General features: G+C 39.0%; 2 protein-coding genes across 6 annotated transcripts in view; one reads left to right on the top strand and one right to left on the bottom strand.

The window, feature by feature from the left end:
* The window catches only part of myh10 (myosin, heavy chain 10, non-muscle), a 73741-nt gene extending 71213 nt beyond the window's left edge, over window positions 1-2528 (top strand). For 2 of the 3 annotated variants that reach the window (XM_067374341.1, XM_067374340.1), the window contains one exon: window positions 545-2528. In XM_067374341.1, the coding sequence (XP_067230442.1) occupies window positions 545-680 (136 nt within the window). In that variant the 3' untranslated portion in view covers window positions 681-2528. The remainder of the gene's footprint in view (window positions 1-544) is intronic. The other variant, XM_067374342.1, reaches the window with a different exon arrangement.
* Window positions 2529-4173: 1645 nt separating this feature from the next.
* On the bottom strand, window positions 4174-22606 carry ubn2a (ubinuclein 2a). 3 transcript variants are annotated; one of them, XM_067374091.1, is made up of 17 exons: window positions 22008-22606; window positions 20733-20849; window positions 20536-20637; window positions 20120-20248; window positions 18829-18929; window positions 18144-18660; window positions 17332-17402; window positions 17130-17259; window positions 15536-15645; window positions 15295-15405; window positions 15003-15143; window positions 14879-14926; window positions 12367-12412; window positions 10929-12242; window positions 8779-8986; window positions 8460-8528; window positions 4174-5705 (listed from the first exon to the last, which is right to left on the bottom strand). In XM_067374091.1, exons 1-17 carry the CDS (start codon window positions 22308-22310, stop codon window positions 5659-5661), a joined length of 3564 nt encoding a protein of 1187 aa, XP_067230192.1. In that variant the 5' UTR covers window positions 22311-22606; the 3' UTR covers window positions 4174-5658. The 3 variants fall into 3 exon arrangements, with proteins under 3 accessions (XP_067230192.1, XP_067230194.1, XP_067230193.1); XM_067374093.1 differs by lacking the exon at window positions 20536-20637 and having other exon boundaries at window positions 4175-5705; XM_067374092.1 differs by lacking the exon at window positions 8460-8528 and having other exon boundaries at window positions 4176-5705.
* Between the last annotated feature and the right edge of the window lie 583 nt (window positions 22607-23189).

The raw sequence follows: 23189 nt of genomic DNA, 5'->3' as shown, positions 1-23189 counted from the left end.
GGGGCGTACATCCCGACTGTTACATAAAAGTCTGTGTTATGTTGAGATTCGCCTGTTCTTCGGAGGTCTTTTAAACAAATGAGATTTATATAAGAAGAAGGAGGAAATAATGGAGTTTGAGACTCACTGTATGTCATTTCCATGTACTGAACTCTTGTTATTCAACTATGCCAAGATAAATTCAATTTTTAATTCTAGGGCAACTTTAAATGAAAATCAGAAATGCCTTAACCAAAACAAATGAAGTACTAAAATTATGTAAATTGAAATAAAAAAATAATACTAAAAAGAAATATTAAAGATGATTAAAAATTTAAAAAAGCACAACAAAATTGCTAAAACTGAAATAAAAATAAATGAATGCTAAATATAAAAAAAAAAAACTAATAAAAATGACAAGCACATAAAATTACTTAAATTAAAATGAAAATATAAAAATAAAAGCCAATTCAAAATAGGAATAAATCATCTCATAGTATATTAATAATATTAAAGTGACAGTGGGTTAGGGACCCTCTAATGCCCTGTTGGCTCTCTCCTGCAGGCGAGGAGGTCCTGTTAGCTTCTCATCAAGCCGTTCTGGGCGCAGGCAGCTGCAGATGGAGGGAGAATTGTCTGACGATGATGCAGACAGCAAGGCCAGCGACCTGAACGAGAACCAGTCGGCTCAAGCGGAATAGAGCACAGCGCCCTCCTGTGGTCATCCAGCCCCACTGCTTCCTCCTCTATAAAATTACACCTTGCAGCACCTCATTCTTCTCCTTTAGCTATGTGGGGTCAGCGGTACAGAAAGAGGACCAGTGAGCTATGTACACACACACACACTAACACTTCCACATACTCACTCAGACATAAGCTACCCTCAGCCCTACATTTCTATCCCCACCCTACCAAAAGAGCTTCAACTCTGCCTTGTTCTTAATACAAGATGCTTCAAGACAGCATACACACACCAATTAGTGTTTTCCTGCAACTGTAGCCTACAAAATACTGCGCTCACAACAGATCACACTAGAAGTACAAGTGCATTTCAAACATCAGAGTTTGCTTTGTGTACATGAATATGCTCATTCATACGAGCGTTAGTTTAATGATGTAAAACCATCAGCTAGCTAAGCAAATGTGACAGATCGGATCTTAGTTGTACAGTGCAGTTCTCCGGATTAACACGTTCTGCAGATTTTGGGTCAATTTGAGATGCATGTGCTGCTCGTTTGCTACAAGCCAACATTTAAAGAAAAAAAAAAAATGTCCTGTGGCACTGGACCGGATCTGAAACGGACCAGAAAAGGAAAAAAAACTGTGAAAAAGCTGCTCACTTCAACATCTCATTACCATTTAAACACATTAAATAGTTAAAAGACAAGAAATACGGCAGGTGACTGTGTTAGTGATCGATCTTCATTTAACTCGAGGTCCGTTTATCTTATTTGGGAGATTCAGCTGACAGATGTGTTTTAAGAATTTGGATCTAACTGCAAATCGCTTTTAACTGCACATTGTAAGAAAAGCCGTACGAGGCCACTTCAACTGGAAAGGAAATATGAAGTATTGTGGATGCAAATGCATGCCAAGATGAAGCATTACACGCCTTTACATACGTAATCTCTTTATGGTTGTTTTCCCCCTATATGTGACAGAATGATGGTACTTCTCAAATCCAGCTGCTCTATTAGATACACTACAAGTGAATATAGCCACCAAAGGAAGTGGATTGAAACTTAAAGATGTTTGAAGCGCTTCAGTTAGGTCCAGACGTCAGTGAGAGATCTCATTCATCAGCGCTGAAAGCAACTGGAAATACTGAACACGATAATTCACAGGCACTTCACTGAATTTTCCTAAACTCAAGAGCATCTTCTTCAAAGACGTTGAGTTTAGCTGTGGATGGGATGCTTTGAACACTAGTAGTATTAAGAGAAACCGTACTAACATGTTTCACTGTTAGCATTTAATGACGTGTTTCTTAAAGTGCCTTAGACACTAATTAGAAAACATCCATGAAAGTATGTCACGTATCCGTAATGAAGAAACGCTAACATGAAGGCAAAACTGGCTGAAGGCAATTGAAATAAAAATGCGATGTAACCCTTTTTTTGTTGTTCTTTTGTATTTTACTGTGCTATGAATCATATCCAGTATATAGGTCTCCTATCCCTTGTATTCTCATGCAGATCTGAGGGAAATCAGTGTTAATGATGGTTTGATATGAAGAAGCCTCTGCCTCTGGCAGCGAGGAGCAAGTGTGATTTCATTTGGTTTAAAGCTTTATCATCCACGATCTAGTTACTATTATTGCAGTTATCATTATTATTGCGATATTATCACTTCTATTATTGGACTGGCTGTTGACAACCAGGCGTTCAACTGCAAATGTCTCTCCTCTTGTTTTTCTCTTGTATACTGTAACTATTTCTAGATGACAGTGAGTTTTGTAAAGGAAAAAATAAAACATTCATTGTAGAAGCAGCATGATTTTTTTTCCTGTTTCTGAGGTTGCTCTTCATTTCTTATTGAAATAAAAAAAAAAAGGGTGACGAGTGTTCATTACAGTATCATATGTTACGTAGTGGTTAACAGATATGGGATTTTTAATGCTTGCTAACTATACACGTATGTATGTATGTATGTATGTATGTATATATAAATGTGTGTGTGTGGGTCAAAGACATTTAGAGGTCCGCATCAATACAAATTTACAAAATTGATTTTATATAGATAGAAAGCACATTAAATGCAAGTAAAATGTCTACTTTTAAGGTTCAAATAAGTTTTGGGAGAATAAAATATCAAAATGTTGGTGAAATAATGCTCCATTGTCATTCAGTGTAACATTTATGTAAAAATTGAAGAAAAAAAACATTCTGACCTGTATGTATTAAAATACATAAGTGAGCATACTAAATTTTATTGCATTTAAATGATTAAAATATTCTTGCTTTAAAATGTGGCAAAGTTTAAAAATGTAAAATTACAAGTAATTAGCATTTGGGGTAATGGCATAGATTTTTTGTTGTAAATATCCCTGACCAGATTGTTTCACTGAATGACATTTTAGTGGGTGTCTTCTGTAAAACATGGTAAAAATGTATATTTATTTTTTGCTCAGGAAAAAAAAAAAAAAACAGGACCGATTCTGATGCATTTAAAACAATTCAAAGCTGTATTACTTATTTTGACGCTTGAAAACCCTTTTTTAGGCCTCATTTATGCAATGTTGCGCAGAAACCGTCCTAAATTTGATCTTACTTTATTAATTTCTCAGATGTGCATCCATGTGATTCATAGAATGAACGTACACACACACAGGAAACGAGCGTACGCCTCTTTCAGATGTGAAATCTATAAATCACAAATGATCCTGATCTTGCACGCAGCTGAATAGTTTCAGTTCTCCGTATTGTAAACGACACAATGTCATTTACATATAAAAGAACACTAGTCATCGTCCAAATCCTTTCATTTAGAATGGCGAGCTGCAAGCATAGATTAGATTTACAAAAACCTGCAGTAATCTGACAAGAAGTGTGTACGTCTGCTCAGACTCGGATGTGGCGCTATAAACACTTTTCCACGTCAAAGACCGTTTTTATAAAAATTAGCGTTGGAGTGGATTTAAGCGTACGCACACTTTATAAATGAGGCCCCATGTGTATATTATATTGTTATATTATGGGTGTTTTTGTGATCTAGTTTGTCCAGTATAAAAACCATTGCGCATATAGAATGTCCCCATAATTCACAAAAGCGTGTGTGTGTGTGTGTGTGTGTGTGTGTGTGTGTCTGTATGGACACATCTGTTTGTATATAACCGGGGTGTCTAAACTCAGTCCTGGAGGGCCACTGTCCTGCAGAGTTTAGCTTCAACCCTAATTAAACACACTTGAACCAGCTGTTTGGAGCGAAACTCTGCAGGACAGTCATATTTTATATATATAAAATATCTATCTATCTATCTATCTATCTATCTCTCTCTCTCTATATATATATATATAGATATACACAATTTAATGGGTTATTTACTGAATTTCTGAATTTAATAATAATGTGTATTTGTACCTGCTATTCATGTACGGGTAGTCAAGGCTGCTAACTTCGAAATGGCCAAATAGCCTAATGAATCATCCTGGCTGGTATATTGATTGACCATGAATATTAAAGCCTTGTAAACTAACGCATTCCTCACTTAAGCTAGTAACATCACCACCTCCGCCAATTTTTTTTATTGAATTAATTTTTAGAGCTTGTACTTGAAACAAAAATGACAGCATTTTAATTCCAGAATCAAGACAAAAATAATCTACCCAAATAAGAATTTTTCTTCAAGGTGAGCATCAGAGCACCCAATTCAGCATTTTTAGAAAATAAAATAAAGCAATATATAAAATTCCATTTTAAAAGTCTGTCCATCACAACGTCCACAGAGACAACCAGAGACCACACATTTAGCTTGGCCAACAAATAGTTACAGGATGTTACACCGAGCACAAACCGACACCTGACCCGTTGCTTGCAAACTCTGAGCGAATGCTGTCATCTTTGGTGCCATTTCTCATTTTAACACAGTCATAAGATGCAGGTGAGCGGTGCCAGACATTTTGAAGGATATTTAGTGAAAGAAGTGGTGATGAGACAGGATGAAATGGAACAGAGACATCGAAGGAAGAACTAACTGTCCAGTGAGGTATCGGGGCAGAAGAGACCAGACAGATGTAGTAAGACAAACCCATCAAACACACAAAGGAATCTTCTCCACTCAGAAAACACACAAACACAACTAATGGTTAAAAGTGGAGCTCTAAGCAATAGCTTACTTTGCATTGAAGCATTTACAGTCCTGCATAGTTATTCAAACTTACAAACTAAGGCGTTTTATTGAAAGTCTTGGGAGTTCTTGTACTGATATTAAGCAAAACTAAACTGAAAGTTCAAGTAGGCTATAATCTTATAATTTTTCTCTATGAAAAGCTTTCACACATGATTCATTCATCCATAAAAGAACGTTTTTTTTCTTTCACAAGGTCCAGTGAGATACGCAGCACCAAAGACAGCAAGACATCTGCACGCACAGATCATACATACTGACCTTGAAAGAAAATATATCACATAATATTTATGTATATTTTATATACATACCCATTTTATTCTACTAATACACTTAAACATCATAATATGTCCCTGTCAAAAATTATAAATAATTTACCCATATGTATTATTAACAGCTACTATTCTAACAGTCTGTAGAAGGAAACGGTTGGACTACCACATCCCTTTAGGAGTTTAACAAAAATCTACTAAGAAAATAAACACGGGAATGCACGTTTCCAGCCGACATTAACTTAAATAGAAATTATGTTGCTTTGTCTCGTACTCCTCTCACGTCTAGCTCTATGTCCACAGTGATTAAGGTCTTGTGTAAACATGTTGACGGACAACAACAAAAAAAAATTAAAAAGCGCCCGGCTCGCTCCAATCATCCAGAACACTGATCGATTAAAAGCAGAATGACGTTAATTGAAGAAGGGTAGTTAATGAAGTTCCGTCTGAATGAAAGCGCAGAAGGTGTCCATCCATAATTCGAACTTTTCAGTTGAGAATCTGAGCAGCTGAAAACATCCGTCACCAATGGTGTCGAATTGTACATTCTGGTTCTGGTGGTCAGTGGGTCTTCCTCTTCGTGTCTCCCCCCTGACTTTGGTTTGCATCTGAAGAAAAATCGAGACAAACTCTTCGGTCATGGTGCAGTAAAGGATTTCAGTTCAGTACAAAATCTGCATTTCAAATGACAGAACAAATGATCTGTTCCAAACCCTAGAGAGATGTCAACGTTTCTGTTCCAAACCGTAACCCGTGAAAAGGATTCTGGCCGTAGCTTGTGAATTGAGACGGGATAATAAAAGATTACAAGAAAACATTTTATTTGATATTTGACAGAAAATTGTCCGTATTAATCTTAGTTAATGATGAATGAGAATTTAAATAATACATTACTAAAATCAAGAAGTTGTATTTGTTCCTGCTGGACTTCAGCTAACATGAACTAACAGAGAACAATTGTATTTTATGAAATAAACAAAGATTAATAGTAGTGTATTGTTCATTGTTAATATATTAACTAAAGTTAACACATCTTATTGTGGAATCTTAAAGTTTTCCTTAAGAAAAACTGACATGTACTGCACCTGAAATATTTCAAAATGAATCAACTGTGAATTGGAATCGAATGTGTGAAATCTGAGTCAGTACCCAGCCTTAGTAGAGTCCTTTACCAAACACAACGCCACGCGATAAAAGGTATCTTTTCCATGTTAAAGGGATAGCTCACCCAAAAATGAAAAAATAAAATAAAAATAAAAATCTTCTAGGAGGTGTCTAAACTTACAACACTCCTACATCCTGCACCATAAATCGCATCAGAGGGTTACTCATTTGGCGCAAATCGACTTGCACATTCTGCGTACGGTCGTCCGCTGGAAGCTAGTTATTTGAATTTATAAAGTTTTAAATATAACAAAAACGCATCGCTTCACTTCAGTAGGCCTTTATTAACCCCCCAGAGTCGTATGGATTACTTTTATTATGAATGGATGCTTTATTTTGGCTTCAAAATGCTTCTATTTTTCTGTGACGTCATGGCTGGACCAACACCAAAAAGTATGGCAATGATCTCAGGTACTGTTAATGTACTTTATTTAATGTTAAAGGCGTCTAATGTCATTGTGTGTATTTTACAGCCATACTGAAAGCAACAACGGACAATAGAGTGCCCCAGGGATGACGCATTTTTGAAGGCAAAACCCGGAAGCGAGTTAGCATTTTAGGACTTCCGGTTCCAACGTCGTAAAGTCTATGGGTTTTTGCTAAATCGCCTGAAATAAGGTCTGTGGTTAACAAAAATATTTTCACGTTTTGATCTATGACATAAAACACACCAGTTATAACCTGCTTGTGATTTTTTAAACCTTTATTGTGTCTTAAAAACGGCGGTTGCTAACAAATTGCTAAAAGGGACTACTTCCTTTGGCGGGGACTTTAGACGTCATCATTAAAAACGGGACATTTGAACAACATTTCTCATGAAAAAGTGGATAAGTATTCATACACAGCGCAGATCATAATCAGCGAACATGTTTTTAAATAATGTTGTTTTTTTAAATACAGTTTGAGGAAGCTTGGTGGTGACGACGTTGATCCGCGACCATGGTGTGCTGTAGTCCGTTTATAGTCTACTGTTAGCCTTCTATATCTGACGACTTTAGTTAGGCTTAAAAATGTATTTATGTTGTTTTAACTTGATTAGAACTTTTCTGTGATTTTCCTATAGTCTATGGGAAAAACGCATAGGCTTTCAACCGAGGGAACCCGTGCGCTGCTAACTTCCGGGTTGGCCTACAAAAACGCGTCATCCCTGAGGTACTTTATTGACCCTTCTCCAGGAGTTTGATTGACAAATGATCCAACCAATCATAATGCCAAATCTGCCATTTTATCCGACAAAACAGGAGTTAGAGGATTAACCTCGGTCGACTTGAACTTGAAAAATGGTGTGTACTGACGTCTTTCCGCATTTTAAACATTCCTTCTCATGTTCATTCATGTTTATTTGATGCTATAAATTAACTAGTAGGAAGAGACGATCGGTTCACGAACCGCTTGAGCTACAGCAATCGGTCACGACACAGATCTTCAAAATAAATTAAAGGAAACAAGAACGTTCAAACTGTCATTGTGAACAGAAAAGTGTATTCTATGACAAAACATTTTCAGTAACTATGTATTTTTAATAATGTTAAAAGGTGTAATATTCATGAATTTGAATTTGATTTATGTACTTTATGTCCATTTTGTTGTGACGGGAGCTTGCCGATAGAGCCCGCCCTCATGCTCTCCTGATTGTATGCGATTTTTGATTGAAATTGGGAGTAACTATGAGACATAAAGTCATAGAAACCATTTTGAGACTGATTTAAATCCAATCACTGGTTTGAGACGCATTCCAAATTAAACTGGACAAGTGTAAATCCATCTGGTTGTTAAACCACATGTGGTATATGTATATGAAAATTTTATTCCTCCCAAAAAAAAATAAATGTGTGAGAGCATGTTATACATATGACAGCACTGCTGCAGATACTGTATGGCTCGCCACAGAGGAGAAGCTGAGTATCTGTTCAGCAAGCCGACGTGCAAACTGCTGCAAATGAAACTGAAAACACACAGTCATCACAGTCTGTGCCGATGCCACTCTGAAGAAGAGGGTTTCAAATGAGGTCCCTCAGAAGGTAGCTGCCAATGTAGACAGTGATTAATTCACTAGGTTTTGGAACAGAGCTAATATCGCAATAATGAAACACAAAAGGGGATTGAAACAAGCAAAGGGGAGTAAAGGGTGGGTCAACATCAACAGCCTAAATCTAAGAGAGAGCGACAGTGAGGCGGAGGGTTTTTGCAGCATTTACCTGAGAAAGCAAGCTGCAAGTGAGGAGGTAGAGCAACCTGAGACCCTGGCTGCAGACTCTTAAACAGATCTGGGGGACAGCAGGAAAGAAAGAGGGACACAGTGCACAGCAATCCAGGAGCAAATGAGATGGAAGAAATGCAATCACCAAAACAGGATGTGATGTGGAGAAAGAGGAAGAAAAGAAGGAAAATTGAAAAAACATTAGGGGGAGACAGAAAAACTCTAGCCACATTACATAAACACGGCAAACACGATACACGTGAACACAGAAGCACAGAACGCATGAGCGCGGATCCGCTGAGGGTGCAGACACTCACTCTGGGCCAGGGTGTATCCTGAGTTGGTAGCGGGTGAAGCCCCCATGTTGCTGCAGCCAGGAACTCCAGGGCCTGTGGGGTTGAAGTTGAGGAGCGACGGGAACTGGAAGGGTAAAGAAACAGGCACTAGACCCCCGAGCATCCCAAAACCCAGGGGGAGGGAGGGGGGCACCGAGCCCAAGAGGTTACTTCCTGAAGATGAAGACACCTGAAGGAAAAAAGGGCTTGATTAATGGTTACAAAATACTGGAGAAAAAAGGTTTAGATGGCTGAATGAATTGTTTGGCATCTGAATAAACTGAATAACAAAATTAAAGTATATTTGCAAAAAAATTCTCACAAATAAATGATCTTTGGCTAAGCCCCGCTTTAGAACGGTCACTGACAAATTCTAACTATTGTCGTCTGTCCATTTTTTCAGACAAACTTTCGCTCGTTTCTATTATAGGTCCTGTGTGTTTGGAAAGTTTTAAAAATGATTTTATGGAAATTATTCACAAATACGGTGAAAGGTTGTGTGACACAAGATGCATTTTTCCAAATCTTTAAATAAGTGCATCGTATAGATTAAACTACACAACCATTCAAAACTTTTTAAGAAATTAACACTTTTACTTGGAAAGGATGCACTGAATTGTTCAAAAGAAACAGAATTTTATGGAACTATGTAAAAATCATTACTATTTGAAATAAATGCTGTTCTTTTAAACTTTCTATTCAAAGAATCCTGAACAAAAAGTCTAACTTTCCACAAAAATATTAATTGTTTTAACTGTTTTCATCATTGATAATAAGAAATGCTGAAATTCCACTTTACCATCACAGGAATAAATTACACTACTACAATATATTAAAATAGAAATCAGATATTTTAATTGTAGCAATGATTAACAATATTGCTATTTTTTACTGTATTTTTGATTAAATAAATACAGCCTTGGTGACACTTTCAAAAACATAAAAATAAAAAAATAAATAAAAAAAATCAAACTTTCAAACAATAATGTACGTGTCAATCCTCTGTTCTAAATGCACTTCACTAACATCAATACAGGCTCCTACATTTGCTCACAGGGAAATTTAAATTTAGGGTTGTCAAACGATTAATCGCGATTAATCGTACACAAAATAAAAGTTTGAGTTTGCATAATATATGTGGGTGTACTGTGTGTAATTATTATATATTATATATATATATATATAATAATTACACACAGTACACCCACATATATTATGCAAACTCAAACTTTTATTTTGTGTACGATTAATCGCGATTAATCGTTTGACAACCCTAAATTTAAATTTCCCTGGGAGCATATTATATATATATATATATATATACACATACACACACACACAAATTAATGTATATATTTAAGAGAAATATGTTATGTAAAAAATATTTTTATATATAATATAAATTATATAAAAATATAAAGAAATACATATACTTGTAAATATCTCAAATATATAAATGAATGTGTTTGTATTTATATATACATAATAATTACACACAGTACACTCACATATAACTCATATATATTAATTGCGATTAATCATTTGACAGCCCTATTTAAATTCATTCAAAGATTTGATGTAATTATTTATGTATTGACTTAGATCAGTCAAAGAAACTGACTCAAAATACTTTCACAGTTCCACAATGAATGTTCATTAGTAACATTTCTGTTGTTTACTTACACTAAAGTTAGTTCTAATTACTGTAAAAAAAAAAAAAAAGTCTGCATAAATTCTAAGTCACCATCTATTATTGTTAATCAATTATGCTGAAATTTAATTTCTTTAAAGAAAAATGGCAGATGAAACACTTTGCAATGTCACAATAATTCCAATATCAATAATAATCCATTTTTTTTTACAATTTAAATGCAACTACAATAAGAAAATAAGGTACAATAAGAAAATAAAGACTTAAAGCATAGTACTAACAATGCCAAAGCAATGTGTTCTCAGGGAACACATACTGATCTACTAAGCAACCAACTACTGAAGTCACTCTGCATAAAAACAGCTGCCAAATGTATAATGTATAGTGCTACCACTTAGAGTTAGCAACTGCAGAAACAGGTTTAGCATGACTCGACATTTAGTACGCGCAAGTTTGGAGTGATAGAGGCTGCTGGACTCACCTGTGACAGATGAGAGGAGACAGGAGGAGAGGGCAGGGTCATGGCTGATGCCCGACTCGTTGAAGACTTGGCACTCTGACTAGTCCCTCCCACTGGCCTCTGCCGCTGGCTGTGATTGGCTGGTACTGCTGAAGGGGACGGGCTACTATTCTGGCACCCTGCAGACATAGGAGTGGCCATCGAGGTGGAGATGGTGTTGTTTGCTCCACTGCCAGGCGGACTGGTGGATTTGTGTCCACCTGCAAAACTGTAACTGGCTTGTCCCGATCCGGATTTGACTCCAGATGCGATTCCAGTTCCTTGTGCGGTAAACGGCGGCCTAAAGGCCGGGCTCTTGGGGCTGTACTGGTGCGAGCTGGGAATAATTTGAGGTCTGGGGTGGGCAAGAGAGGGAGTTGATGAAGGAGAAGGTGAGGATGAAGGAGGAGGTGTCGGAGCAGGGGGTCGTGGTGTGAGTTTGATGATGGGAGAACTGCTACTGTGGGAAGACTTAGTAAGTGTGGCCTGCATGGGCGTGATGAAGTTTGACTGGTTGTGTGGGATAGAGGTTGTCTTGGTCTGTGACAGCAGGGTAGAAGGAGAGGAAGGAGTAGGAGGGGGAGACTGCTGAGGGCTCATCTGTGAAGGATGAGCATTCACACGAGGCTGTTGGGAAACCACGGTACCGCCACCAGTACCGGATTTGTTAGCGCAGTTTTTCGCTTGTCCACCAGGAGGCGGAGTCTGAACCAGCTTCACTCCCATTGTCCCAAATGGCCTCTGCTGAGGAGGCAAGAGGGGCGAGGCGGTAGGGGGTGGACGGGGTTTTGCAGACTGTGCTGTGCTCATTCCTGAAATGCCAACTCTGTGAGTTGGTGTTCCTAAGTGTCTCTGCACAGACCCGCCATCCTTTAGCATCCCAAAGGTCTCGCCTCGCATGGAAGCTGAAGGAGATGCGGTGAGAGGAGTGGTGAGGGAAGGAGAGGTAGATAGACTGCTCATATTCGCCAGAGAGATACCAGAAGGCTCCATTTTTCCTGGAAGGGTGGAATGTGACAGAGGAGAAGAGTAGTGGCCGACTCCAGTTGAGGATCCAGGGACACTGGGAGAAGAGGCGGCGGGAACGCCGTTGTTTGGCGTCAGGCCCTTGGCAGCATTACTGAGGAGAGCAAGAGCCTGGGAAATGGAGTCCAGAGAGTTTGCCGCCAGATCCTCATCCAGTGAATCCGAGAGGCAGATGGGTTCAGAGGGAGAGGATGGCGGTCTGCACCCTGGGGCAGGTAAGGCAGAGGTGGATCCAACACCTGGAGCAGGTCTCTGTGTCCAGCCCACATCCTGGAGCAGATCATGGGTGGAACGACAGAAAATACAGAGCTTAGAAATCTCATCATAGTCAACAGGAGGACATATAAAACTGATGAATTTGAGTATATGGACATAATGATGTGAAGTTTTATACCGTAATTTTGGCAGCTTTTGGGGGTGGAACAATTCTTTTCTTGCCACTGTTGAAACAACAATTCACCAATCACAATGTTGCATTAAAAAAAAAAAAATCAACAATATTGAAGTAGTTTAAAGGATTAGTCCTATTATAAATAACATTTTCCTGATAATTTACCCACCCCCATGTCATCAGAGATGCTCATGTCTTTCTTTCTTCAGTCGAAAAGAAATTAAGGTTTTTGATGAAAACATTCCAGGATTTTTCTCCTTATAGTGGACTTCAGTGTCCTCCAGAGGGTTGAAGGTCAAAATTACTGTTTCAGTGCAGCTTTAAAGGGCTTTAAACAATACCAGACGAGGAATAAGGGTCTTATCTAGTGAAACGATCTGTCATTTTCGAAAAAAATACAACCGTGTTACTTTATAAACACAAATGATCGCCTTGCACGTGCTTCCGCTTTCCGTATTCTCCAAAACGCTTATGCTGTATGTCCTACGCCTTCCCTATTCTACTTATGGAACAAACGTGGTGCTAGTTTCATTTTTTCTGTAAGAGAATAGGGAAGGAGTAGGACATACGGCGTAAGCGTTTTGAGGAATACAGAAAGCAGAAGCACGTGCAAGCCATTAATTTGTGTTTATCAAGTACATGCAGTTGAAAATAACCAATCGTTTCGTAATTTTGACCTTCAACCGTCTGGAGACCATTGAAGTTCACTATAAAGGAGAATAATCCTGGAATGTTTTTCATCAAAACCTTCATTTCTTTTCGACTGACGAAAGAAAGACATGAACATCTTGGATGACATGGGGGTGAATGAATTATCAGGAAAATTTTATTTAAAAGTTTATTTAAAATTTTATCTAATCCTTTAAAGGCCCGTCCACATCAAGAAATATTTGGTGCGATAAACACTGCAATTTGAATGTTAATGCATCTGTTCAGACCATCACAAACTCTTGCATGCTGCCAATGCGACTTAAGTTTTGTATGGACTGGTATTTTTTATCTCTTATCCACTCCATCGCACTGCAAATAAAACTGGCCAAACAAGAGATGCACTTTTGGTCACATCAGCCACTGCTGTAACATAAAACTATGACTTGGTGGTAGAGGTCTGCATTCTCATAAGACCCAACACATCTGAGTGCAGCATGGGACAACTTTTGAATTGCCGAGCGTAGGTGTGGGGAGGAAGAAACAGACATGTGCACGGGAAGCTAGAGAAAGAAATGACTTGTGGGAAAAATATAAATATCTAAAAATAAAAGTAACTCATCTATTGCTCAACAAAAATAAAAGATTTACAGGTGCAGAGTTGGACGTTCTCAGTGTTTTTCGTTCTCAATCTTGCAGTAGCGGGACTGAAAAAAAAAAAAAATCAATCCTATGCAGACCTCTACTTGGTGGAGCTCAGGAACAGCCTATTTTGCCAAGCAAAAGTGAGTAGCAGAGGTCATCTTTCTGTTGTTTCTTTTTGAACAGCTGTTTGAAAATATTTAAAAACTGTTTGACTTCCTTTCTTCTCCATGACAAGTGTGTGTCATAGTTGAGCAGTGCTTTGTGTACCGGGGTATGTTTTTTTTTTTGTTTTTTTTGGTTTTAATAAGTGCCACCTACTGTCAGAGGGTAAATATGCATTTTCATTTAGCCCGTCTGCCATTTTTGCTTTGGACAGAAAACTCAGATGCAAAAATTGGACAGATCTTTAACGCCGAACATTAGTTTTGATGTGAACAGGCCTTAAAACACAGATTCTCCATGTAATCCCATGAAGCCTATTTTAGGACCATCAGGATAATTTTTGTATTTAGACACTAATTTCACAACAGCCAAGCACATTTGCCCTCAAACCAACACTGCCATAGAAAAGCACCAATTTAAGTTCAAGGGATGTCCCTTTGGACTAAGATGAGGTTAAATGTGTTGTCCTCTAGGCAAGACAACATGAGAGATCACTCACACACCCTATTTATATTTCAGGATGTCTGCCATCAACTGAAATTAGAAGAATATCTATAACATGGGGTGCTAGAAATACAGCTTCTCAACAAATCAGTAGAAATCTTTGTTTTTTCAAGGGGTAAATTGGGACATATTTTATCTTATTTTGCAGCAAATCATTCAGATTTTTATAAACCAACCAGGAAAAAGAAACATTCTATTTGGATGCAAAGTTTATAAATTATTAGTGTTACCACTGGCACACTTTATTGCTAATCTTTAGCCAAATAATTTACATGTTTTTTTTTGTTTGTTTGTTTTTACACATCAGCAACTCACCAGTGAGATATATGCTCTTTATATAAGTCATGTTCAAAAAAAATTAAAGTTTCCTGGATTAAAGCAGTGACAGCTTATTCAGTCACCTAACTGACTCTACTCCCCACAATGCATGTTCTCTTTGGTGATTGCAAACAGTGTGAATATACACTTGGTTGCACTTTGGTCAACCAAGGTTGTTTTATAAATAAATTGAACTTGAAACAAACTTGAATATATATGAAAAGGCTGATCTACTCACAGGCCAGTGAGATGACCATGTACCGCACGACTCTCCTTAAAAAGCATCCTGAAAAAGACGGAGAGTTTTAAATCACATGGTATTTTTCCAGCAGAAGGTAACGCCGGCACAGTCAGACACACACCTGGTCTGCATCCAGCCTTTGGGCCAGAGGGGCTTGACTTCATTCTCCATGAAGGCTTTCAGATAGTCCTCCACAGACAGAGAGCACTGCTCTAGCTCATAACAGCTCAGCTTCACACGCACCAGGTTACACAACAGAGTCCTGGGAAAACCAAGACACATGTATGTTTATGGGATAACCCTCAATTTCTGCCATTGTCAACCAATTAGTGGCATTTAAAAAAAAAAAAAAAAAAAAAACTGATGTGTTCTCTGCTTCATTATTAATGATTTTAACTTGTGAAAGTCAAAACCTGAGTTTGTCATCCCATATGAACTTCTTCCGTGGTCCCATCACCCTCTTTCCTGGTTTCTCTTCATCATCATCCTCAGATCCATTCTTCTCTCCATCTTCTATTTGTTGCCTGTAATGCACACAGTGGACCTTTTCTAAATATCTACGTCATCCATTTGCCCTTCTTCACAGTTTCTTTCGCAAATCTAAACAAGCAGATCATGAAAGCAGGAAGGAACTTGGGAAAGATTACTACTTACTTAGCAGCAGCTTTTGCCATGCAATCCATGTTATATCTGGCGATCTGCTCTGGCATCACGCTGCACACAGCCAGTTTGAGCTTTAGCAAGGGTGTGCGCAGCCGGTCATCCTGCAGAAGAGGAAAACACAGACACATTAGCGAGATTTAAGTTGTATCCAGTGTTGGGGATGTTACTTCGGAACTATAGGCTGTCTTACAGTCTTTCTGCTACAGACTACTCATAAGTTAAAGTAGTTAAACTAGCCACTCACGACATTTGTCGAGGCTGTATTTTTATCCTAAAAATCATGTTCAGATTCTTGCACAGACCAGTCGTTTTGCATCATACGACCTCAATGTATCGTCAGGAGCCACAGGTATTAATTTTTGTTTTGCCTGTTTTTTGACTCCCAAAGTGACGGTAGCCATTGACATGCATTATATGAATCATCAAGGACCACGGCTAAAAATCTTCTACAGTTCTACTAAAAAAAAAAAAAAAAAAAAAAAAAAAAAAAAAAAGACACCTACATCTTAGATGGCCTAAGGGTGAGTAAATTAACAGCAATTTTTCATTTTTGGGTGAACTATCCTTTTAAGGCCCTGACACACCAAGCCTATGATCGGTTGCCCCAGTTTTTGTGGTGTTCCACACCGTCAGCACTAGTTGGACCTCGTTGGTGGGTTTTTGGCCGATTGAGCATGTTGAATCGGTGTCAGCACCGTCAGGGAGAGAGGTCGCTCTGCTGTTCAGTTTAGCGAACGAGTCAGGCCCTATCCCAAATGGCACACTTCATATGCACTTACAGTCTTGTGGCTTTACAGTGGCTGCCCAAGAGACTGTAGTGTGTCCCATTTGTCATTTTAGGCTTCAGAAGGGTGCTGCTCGTGAGCGCCCCCTTTGTGGTTGATATGCACCCTCAATGTGCACTTTTGCCAAGCCCACACTGAAGCTAGCTCTGCAGCAGACTTCTTCCCGACAGTCAAAGCGGTGTAATGTCACAAAAGTGCGGACTCATAGGATAACCGCAAGTGTTTAGGGGCCTCAGAGAACGAGAATAAAAGCCAAAGTGATGAAAGTGAGCAAAGTCAAAATGGCACAGACAGAAGGGTGTTCTAATTTTACGTCATCTTACCTAAGCATTCCAATATGCAAATATTTTCATAACAATATGAGCCACCTGGAAGAAAATGATCAGCATGATTGATATTCAAAATGGTAAGCAAGCGCTGCTTTGTATATCTGCAGTCCTAGATTCCGTTTCCCTTTTTGAATGGCGAATATATATATACTATTTATACCTGCAGATATAGACAGTCATTTCCTTACATGCAGATGCAGAACGCACGTGCTAGTTGACAGTTGACTGCAGTCCTTTTGGTGTGTTCAAGCGCAGCTTTTTGTCCGAGACGCAGCCAACACAAAGCGACAACACAGTCGGCTTCCATCGCTGCTAGTTCTTTTACGTCGACTTGGTGTATCATGGCATTTAGCTACTCCAACACTACTTGTATCATTATTGTTTGTGAGAAAGCAACAAATACCATTCTGGTTTTAGTGTAAAATCTCAATACCCTCTTTAGGTAGGGGAAAGCATAGTATAGTCCTTCACCTGTATGTTGAGGCTGAGTTTCTTGAGTCGTTTGAGTAGCGCTTCCTTGTTACAGGGCACAAAGGCCTCCAGGTGAGAGTAGACCTCCGAACGCACGTTTGCGGGTTGCTCCTGAACCTGCAGCTCAATACTGAATGAGAAGAAAATGCTCAACAACAAGAAACGACTTTTGTGGATGAGAACAAGATGAGATTTTACTTACTCCAGCAAGATATTATTCATATCCAGAGTGAAGAATTTCTTTCTGCCTTCTTGATCAAATTGCCTCGATGCCTGAGTAAAAAAAAAAATAAAACATATCAAGTTAGGGAGGAAAATGGTATTACTGTCAGAACATGAAGTCCCTGAAGTGTTTTTAAAATGAGAAGTGGATTTGTGGGCGGATTATTTGCTCTCTGTACCTCTATGCATTTACCTCCAGTGAAAACATTTAATGCATAACATTTTAAATTTAGATGTAATGCAGATTATATAACTGGCATCTATGTCAATATTCATCAGTATTATATTCAGTTCCCTTTATTCTATAAATGTATCTGATCTCACAAAACAGGCTGGGATGGACTTTAAACTTCTAATGGCTTTAAAGAGGTAATTTCATACATTTTCCCATTCAGGCCTATTAGAAAAAGCAATAATTTCTAAGACTTCTATATACACACTCCTACATTGCTTTGCTCTCACTTGGGCTGTGGGTTTGCAATATAGTTTGAACTGCCACATCCTTCAATAGCAGTCTCTCTGCAAATCCTACATTACAATGTGAGAGATTCACAAAACAGGCTGTGCTGAAATGTGCCACTAAAACTGACAAGATCAGACTGAAATCATAAGGGATCTTGTTAAAAATACACTTCAGTCGCCTAACATTAGAGACATACACAGCGTTTTTTCAGCGTGGATTTTTTTGTGAACTGAGGATGGATTTTTGTGCCTCAGTATGGTTTTGACTTTTCATACGACACCGTTTAACTGAAACGAGGGCCGTAGAAAAACAACCAAAACGGGACTCACAGCTCGTAGGTCCTCTATGCGCTTGATCAAGGGGGCTGGAAGTCCATCGGGGAGAGGTGGAAAAGAGATGAGACTGGCCTGCCCTCGATTCAGTCCCCCTCCTCCAATCTTGTGCACAGATGATGAACCCAACCCAACCTGACCGTTCTCCCTGCCTGATGGGGGCATCTGAGGCCCTGCGTCCAAAAAACTAAAGTCCAGGTCACGCATGATATCCTGAAGCTCGCTTTCATTGGCTGAATTAAGCAATGTCATCATAGCGGGGTCGGCCGTCAAGTCGGCTAGCGAAAGGTCACTGTTGTTGGCGTTGCCGTGGAGGTGGGAGTTTTGCAGCAGGTTGTTGGAGTTGGGAGTGCTGGTGAGACCAGGGCCCAAGTGAGACGCACTGGCATCCCGTTTCCGCATCTCTTCCTTCTCTCGTGTGAAACGGCGGAGCATTGCAGCCAGACAGAGCGAATCCTTCATCAGTTTCTTCCTCTTCTTCTTCTCGGGACGATGAAGGCTCAGACCAGACACTCTGTAAGGTAATATAAAGGTAAAAAACACCTGCATTCATAATAATAAACTTCAGTCTACAAATGGCTTACTTGCAAATCAAACACTTCACCTTTAAGAAAACTAATGTGACCTGATTTATACAAGTAGTTTTATAAAACTACTTTTTACAAAAGCACTTTTTCCTCACCCTTGTTTGGCTACTTTGTTCTTTCTGGGTTTTTTCTCCTCTAAACTGGTTCCATCTTTCTTCTTCCTTCTTTTTATCAGTGGTTCCTCTCCATCTCTCATCTACAATCAGAAAACAATCATCAATCCTACAATCATATCCAAGACACAAATCAAAAATGGGGTCTTATGAAAAACAAACTCTTACACCACATCTACTGGACGCAACTAGAAGCTGTCCACACCGGACACAACAAAGCGATCATTGCAATCCATTAGTCATTTGCATTGGAAGTAGTGCGAGCACTTGAAGTACATCAAAAGTAGAATGAGGCATCAGTTTACCAATGGGAATTTGTCATGTCGCATCCAGTGTAGACAGCATCACTGATTATAATGGGTTCTATTTGCTTTTGTTGCGTCGTGCAGCACACATATGGTGTAGACAGTGTAAAAATTATATTCACCCAAAAATTACAATTCTGTCATCACTCATCCTGTCCCAACTTTAGCCAAACAAAAATGTTAAATGTTCATAGTCTTAAGGTACACAATCTTTATGTGATTAACTGAATTTAGTTTTTTTTTTTTTTTTTTTTTGGGTTCAGATGTATTTTTAGATTTTAGATTTAATTTAGACTTTTATTTACACAAATGATCAGAACAAACCTCACTGGTTCTCGTGCATCAAGCATGATTGGGCTTCTGTCATTATCATATTTAATGTGGTCTATGTATGTGCTCAACGATTACACGTGAATATAAGCCTACATTAAATCTGTGCATCATTAAAGCAACCATGTTTTTTCAAAAGACTTGTATTAAACTGCTTGTTTTTGAAGAGTTGAGTTTTGCATGCATGGAGAGGTAGCAATCTCTCAGGTTTCATTAAAAATATCTTAATTTGTATTTGAAAGATGAATGAAAGTGGTTTGGAACAACATGAGAATGAGTAAATTGATACAATTTAAATTTTTGGGTGAACTGTTTCTTTAACAGGTCTATATAACATTTAGTGGCCCTGCTTTCAAATGGTAATAACATCCATCTGTGGTGATTTGATCACATGTGGTCAGTTGAGACAGATATTATAAATAGAGGTGTAAATGGAGTCCAAATTGTTTTGTGATCTGATCACTCAAACCGCATTTGAAGGTAGTCGAATGTGACCAAGGGTTTTTGCTACTTAATCTGATAAAACCAGATGTAAACGACAATCTGTCTCAACTGACCACTTCTGATCGGATCACCCGACACGGATATTTATAACCAGTTGTACAAAGGGTCACTTGGCAAAAACCATGGAAACTCACCCTGGATTTTACATCTTTCCCCCCGTCCTCTCCCTCAGATTCAGAGGCAGCTCTGAACTGCAAAGTACCCGTATTAATGTAGAATCCGCCAAGCTTGGTGGTCAGGGAGGCTGGTACAAGCTCATCATACTGACAGGAAGAAGACACAGTGATTTACAGATGTGTTAGTCTGTTTGTTGGCTGAAGTTAGGTCAAAGTTGAAGGTCGCTATGATGCAACAAATGACTCCAAAACCACACATTTCAAATCTTATCGATAACATAAATCTAAATACATCTATCCATCACTGACATGAATATGAAAAACACCCTTAAGTTCAGAGAGCAATGAGGCAGAGTTGGTAAACAGCATGTTAAATGCCAATCGATCATCTCCATAGTGATGTCTGTCTGTTGCCATGGCAAGTGCCCACTCACAGCTTCCGAGTTGTCTATGAAGGGGTCACTCTCATCATAGCCGAAGCCAATGTCAATCAAATCCTGCATCCGATCTTTCCGCCTCTTTTTCCCTGCGTTACCCTGTAAGGACGTCAGCGGTAGCGGCAACGTGACATTTGGCATTTGAGCGCCCACACATTTTAAAATGCAACTTAAAATCATAGAGCAATACTTACATATTTGCTTTCAAACTTTTTGGCCAGTGCCTCAACCTCCAGACGTTCTTTCTCGTCATCATTAAAGGGATCGTTCGGGTCCAGGGAAGACTTAGAACTTGGTGGATGCTTCTTGGCCTGTGGAGGGAAAACGTGTGAGCCAAATTAATCCAACAAGTTTGGACATTTTTCCAGTTCGGATTAGTGGATCAGCATTTGTACAATATATTCTGTATCAATATCATTCTTTATTACGCTGATGACTGCGATGTTATACATGTTATTTTTCCATTTACACTAAAAGGAATAGTTTTGATTCCCATCGACTTCCATTGTATTCTTTGTGCATTAAACAACACTATTTTATAACGAAACTATATGATTATCAATATTCATTTTGGCGTGAACTATCCCGTTAGGCCCATTCACACCAAGGACATTAACTTTAAAGTTTTAATAATCATTCTAACTCTATGAGAATAGAGAAGTCCACACCACAACGATAATGACACAGAGGAATGGAATTGCTTTCAGGACAATGAACAATAAAGAGTGACGGCCAATCAGAGTCCACCAGAATTTAAAGAGCTCAAGCAATTAAAGTGGCAGATGGTATAAAAAAAAAAAAAACAGATTCTATTTGAACTGGTGTTGCTGTTGACTCCACTTTCATATTGTGTAGCAGTAGTATTAAAATGTATATTATTAGTAGAAACTTAAAATGCTGGTCATGTGATCTCAATATGGTGGCACCCATGAGGTGGTGACCCACTTCACGTAGAACAAAACAGCTATTTCTAGAAGACCTTATCGCAAGTCATTTTAATTATATTTCTCAAAAGTGGCGTTCATTTATTAATTCATTTACAAAACTTTTTTAATTAACAAAAAAAAAAAAATGACTTGACATATGTCAAAGGCCAGGTTTACTAAGCAACATGAACAGCACTTGAATTAAGTTATCAGCAATTCAGCTCTCATTCAACTCCATTTGGGCGCAGAGGGGCCTGAGGGCCACAAAGGTCACATACTCAACAAAGTGCTCCAAAGTTTATAAGCACAAAGTATAGAGACACTTCATAAAAATTAATCGCGCTTCACACTCGCTCATAGCATATGTTACACTTGCCATTAAGACGAAGATCCCCTGAAGAGGACTTTATTTTTAACTCCTCAGCTAACAGGCTAATGCATAAGCAAACTCAGCAAAAAACAAACAAGAGGTGTCTTTATAATAACAAGCAAAGGTTCGCCTGCATAATCTCTTTTCTAAAGTGGTCCGGATAGTTATTGTACCTGTTGAGACTGGATGAGCTCGCTGTAGTTAAACTCGGCCGAACACTGCTCGTTTGGCTCGGACAGACACAGGTTGAGGCGTACTGTCTTTCCTTTGGGCTCTTCGCTGTCTCTCTTCCCGATCAAAGCCCCGCGGTCACCCGCTGTCGTCACCCCGGTCCCCATCATCTTCATCCTGCCCTCTCTGTCAAAACTCATCTCGGCGGCTCCGTCCTCCTCCAGCCGCCGTCTCCTGCCCTCCGCACCCGGACCACCGGCCAGGGCCGACAGGGTGACAAACTGCACTTTTCTCGGTTCGGCCATTTGGATGTTCAGTGCTCTTGGACACTCACTCACTCACTCACTCTCAGTGGCGGGGCTTGACTTCGCCAAACAACTTGATTTAAAGAGCTTCAAGCCGGATGGAAAGGGCGCTCGGAGGCTGTAGTGATGCTAGAGTCCCCTCCACACCTCACGGGATGCGCATGGGAAGGGATGGCCGGGTGAAAGTTGATTTTGGAGGCGCAAGCATCCTCGGTCGCTACGCTCGGGGGACTCAGGAGCTCCGAACAGCCATCTTAGATGAGAGAGAGTAAATAAAAGAGTGGAGACGAGCGAACTGAGCCTGCGCGCACACGGACACCGGAAACGGCGTGCGCGACGGAGAGGTCGCGGTGGCCAATCAGAGGACGCCGACGGCAGAAGCTCGTCCAATCAGAGGCGGGCCTACAGGCAACAGACGCTCTAATGAGCAATTAGAGATGTTACAGTGGACAAAAAGGATTCCCCTTGAAATTGAACTAATGTGGATATAATAGAGGAAAGTGTTTTTCAATGAATTGTGGTTCACGATGTTTCATAAGTGCGCGACTTGTATGTTAAGAGGTTCTGTTGTTTTGGATTTAAGATTTAAATAGCCCAGAAGTCTTTAAATATAATAAAATGGTAACACTTTACATTAAGGTTCCATTAGTTAACGTTAATGCATTTAATAATATGAACAATAAACAATACATTTGTTAAAATATGTATTAATCTTTGTTAATGCTAGTTAATAAAGGTCCATTAAATAATATTAAGAGATACAACTTTTGACTTTAAGATGACTTTTTTTACTTTTGACAAGTAGATGTCTAAATAATCAAACTAAGATGAATAAATTATTTAATTTTTCAATGTTAATGTTAAATAATGTAGTTAACT

This window comes from Chanodichthys erythropterus, chromosome 21 (assembly GCF_024489055.1).
Source record: "Chanodichthys erythropterus isolate Z2021 chromosome 21, ASM2448905v1, whole genome shotgun sequence".
In the NCBI taxonomy this organism is placed as follows: Eukaryota; Metazoa; Chordata; class Actinopteri; order Cypriniformes; family Xenocyprididae; genus Chanodichthys; species Chanodichthys erythropterus.
Note: the sequence above shows the minus strand (reverse complement) of the source record. Positions and strands in the feature narration are given on the sequence as shown.

Bases quoted from the DNA above. Each gene is read 5' to 3' on its own strand.
- ubn2a (XM_067374091.1), bottom strand. From the start codon at position 22,310: ATGGCCGAACCGAGAAAAGTGCAGTTTGTCACCCTGTCGGCCCTGGCC. The intron at 15,144-15,294 runs GTTTTGACTTTC...TGGTTTTCCCAG, and splicing joins ATATGGGATGACAAACTCAG to GACTCTGTTGTGTAACCTGG. The intron at 8,987-10,928 runs GTGAGTCCAGCA...TTTTTCCTTCAG, and splicing joins TCTCCTCTCATCTGTCACAG to GTGTCTTCATCTTCAGGAAG.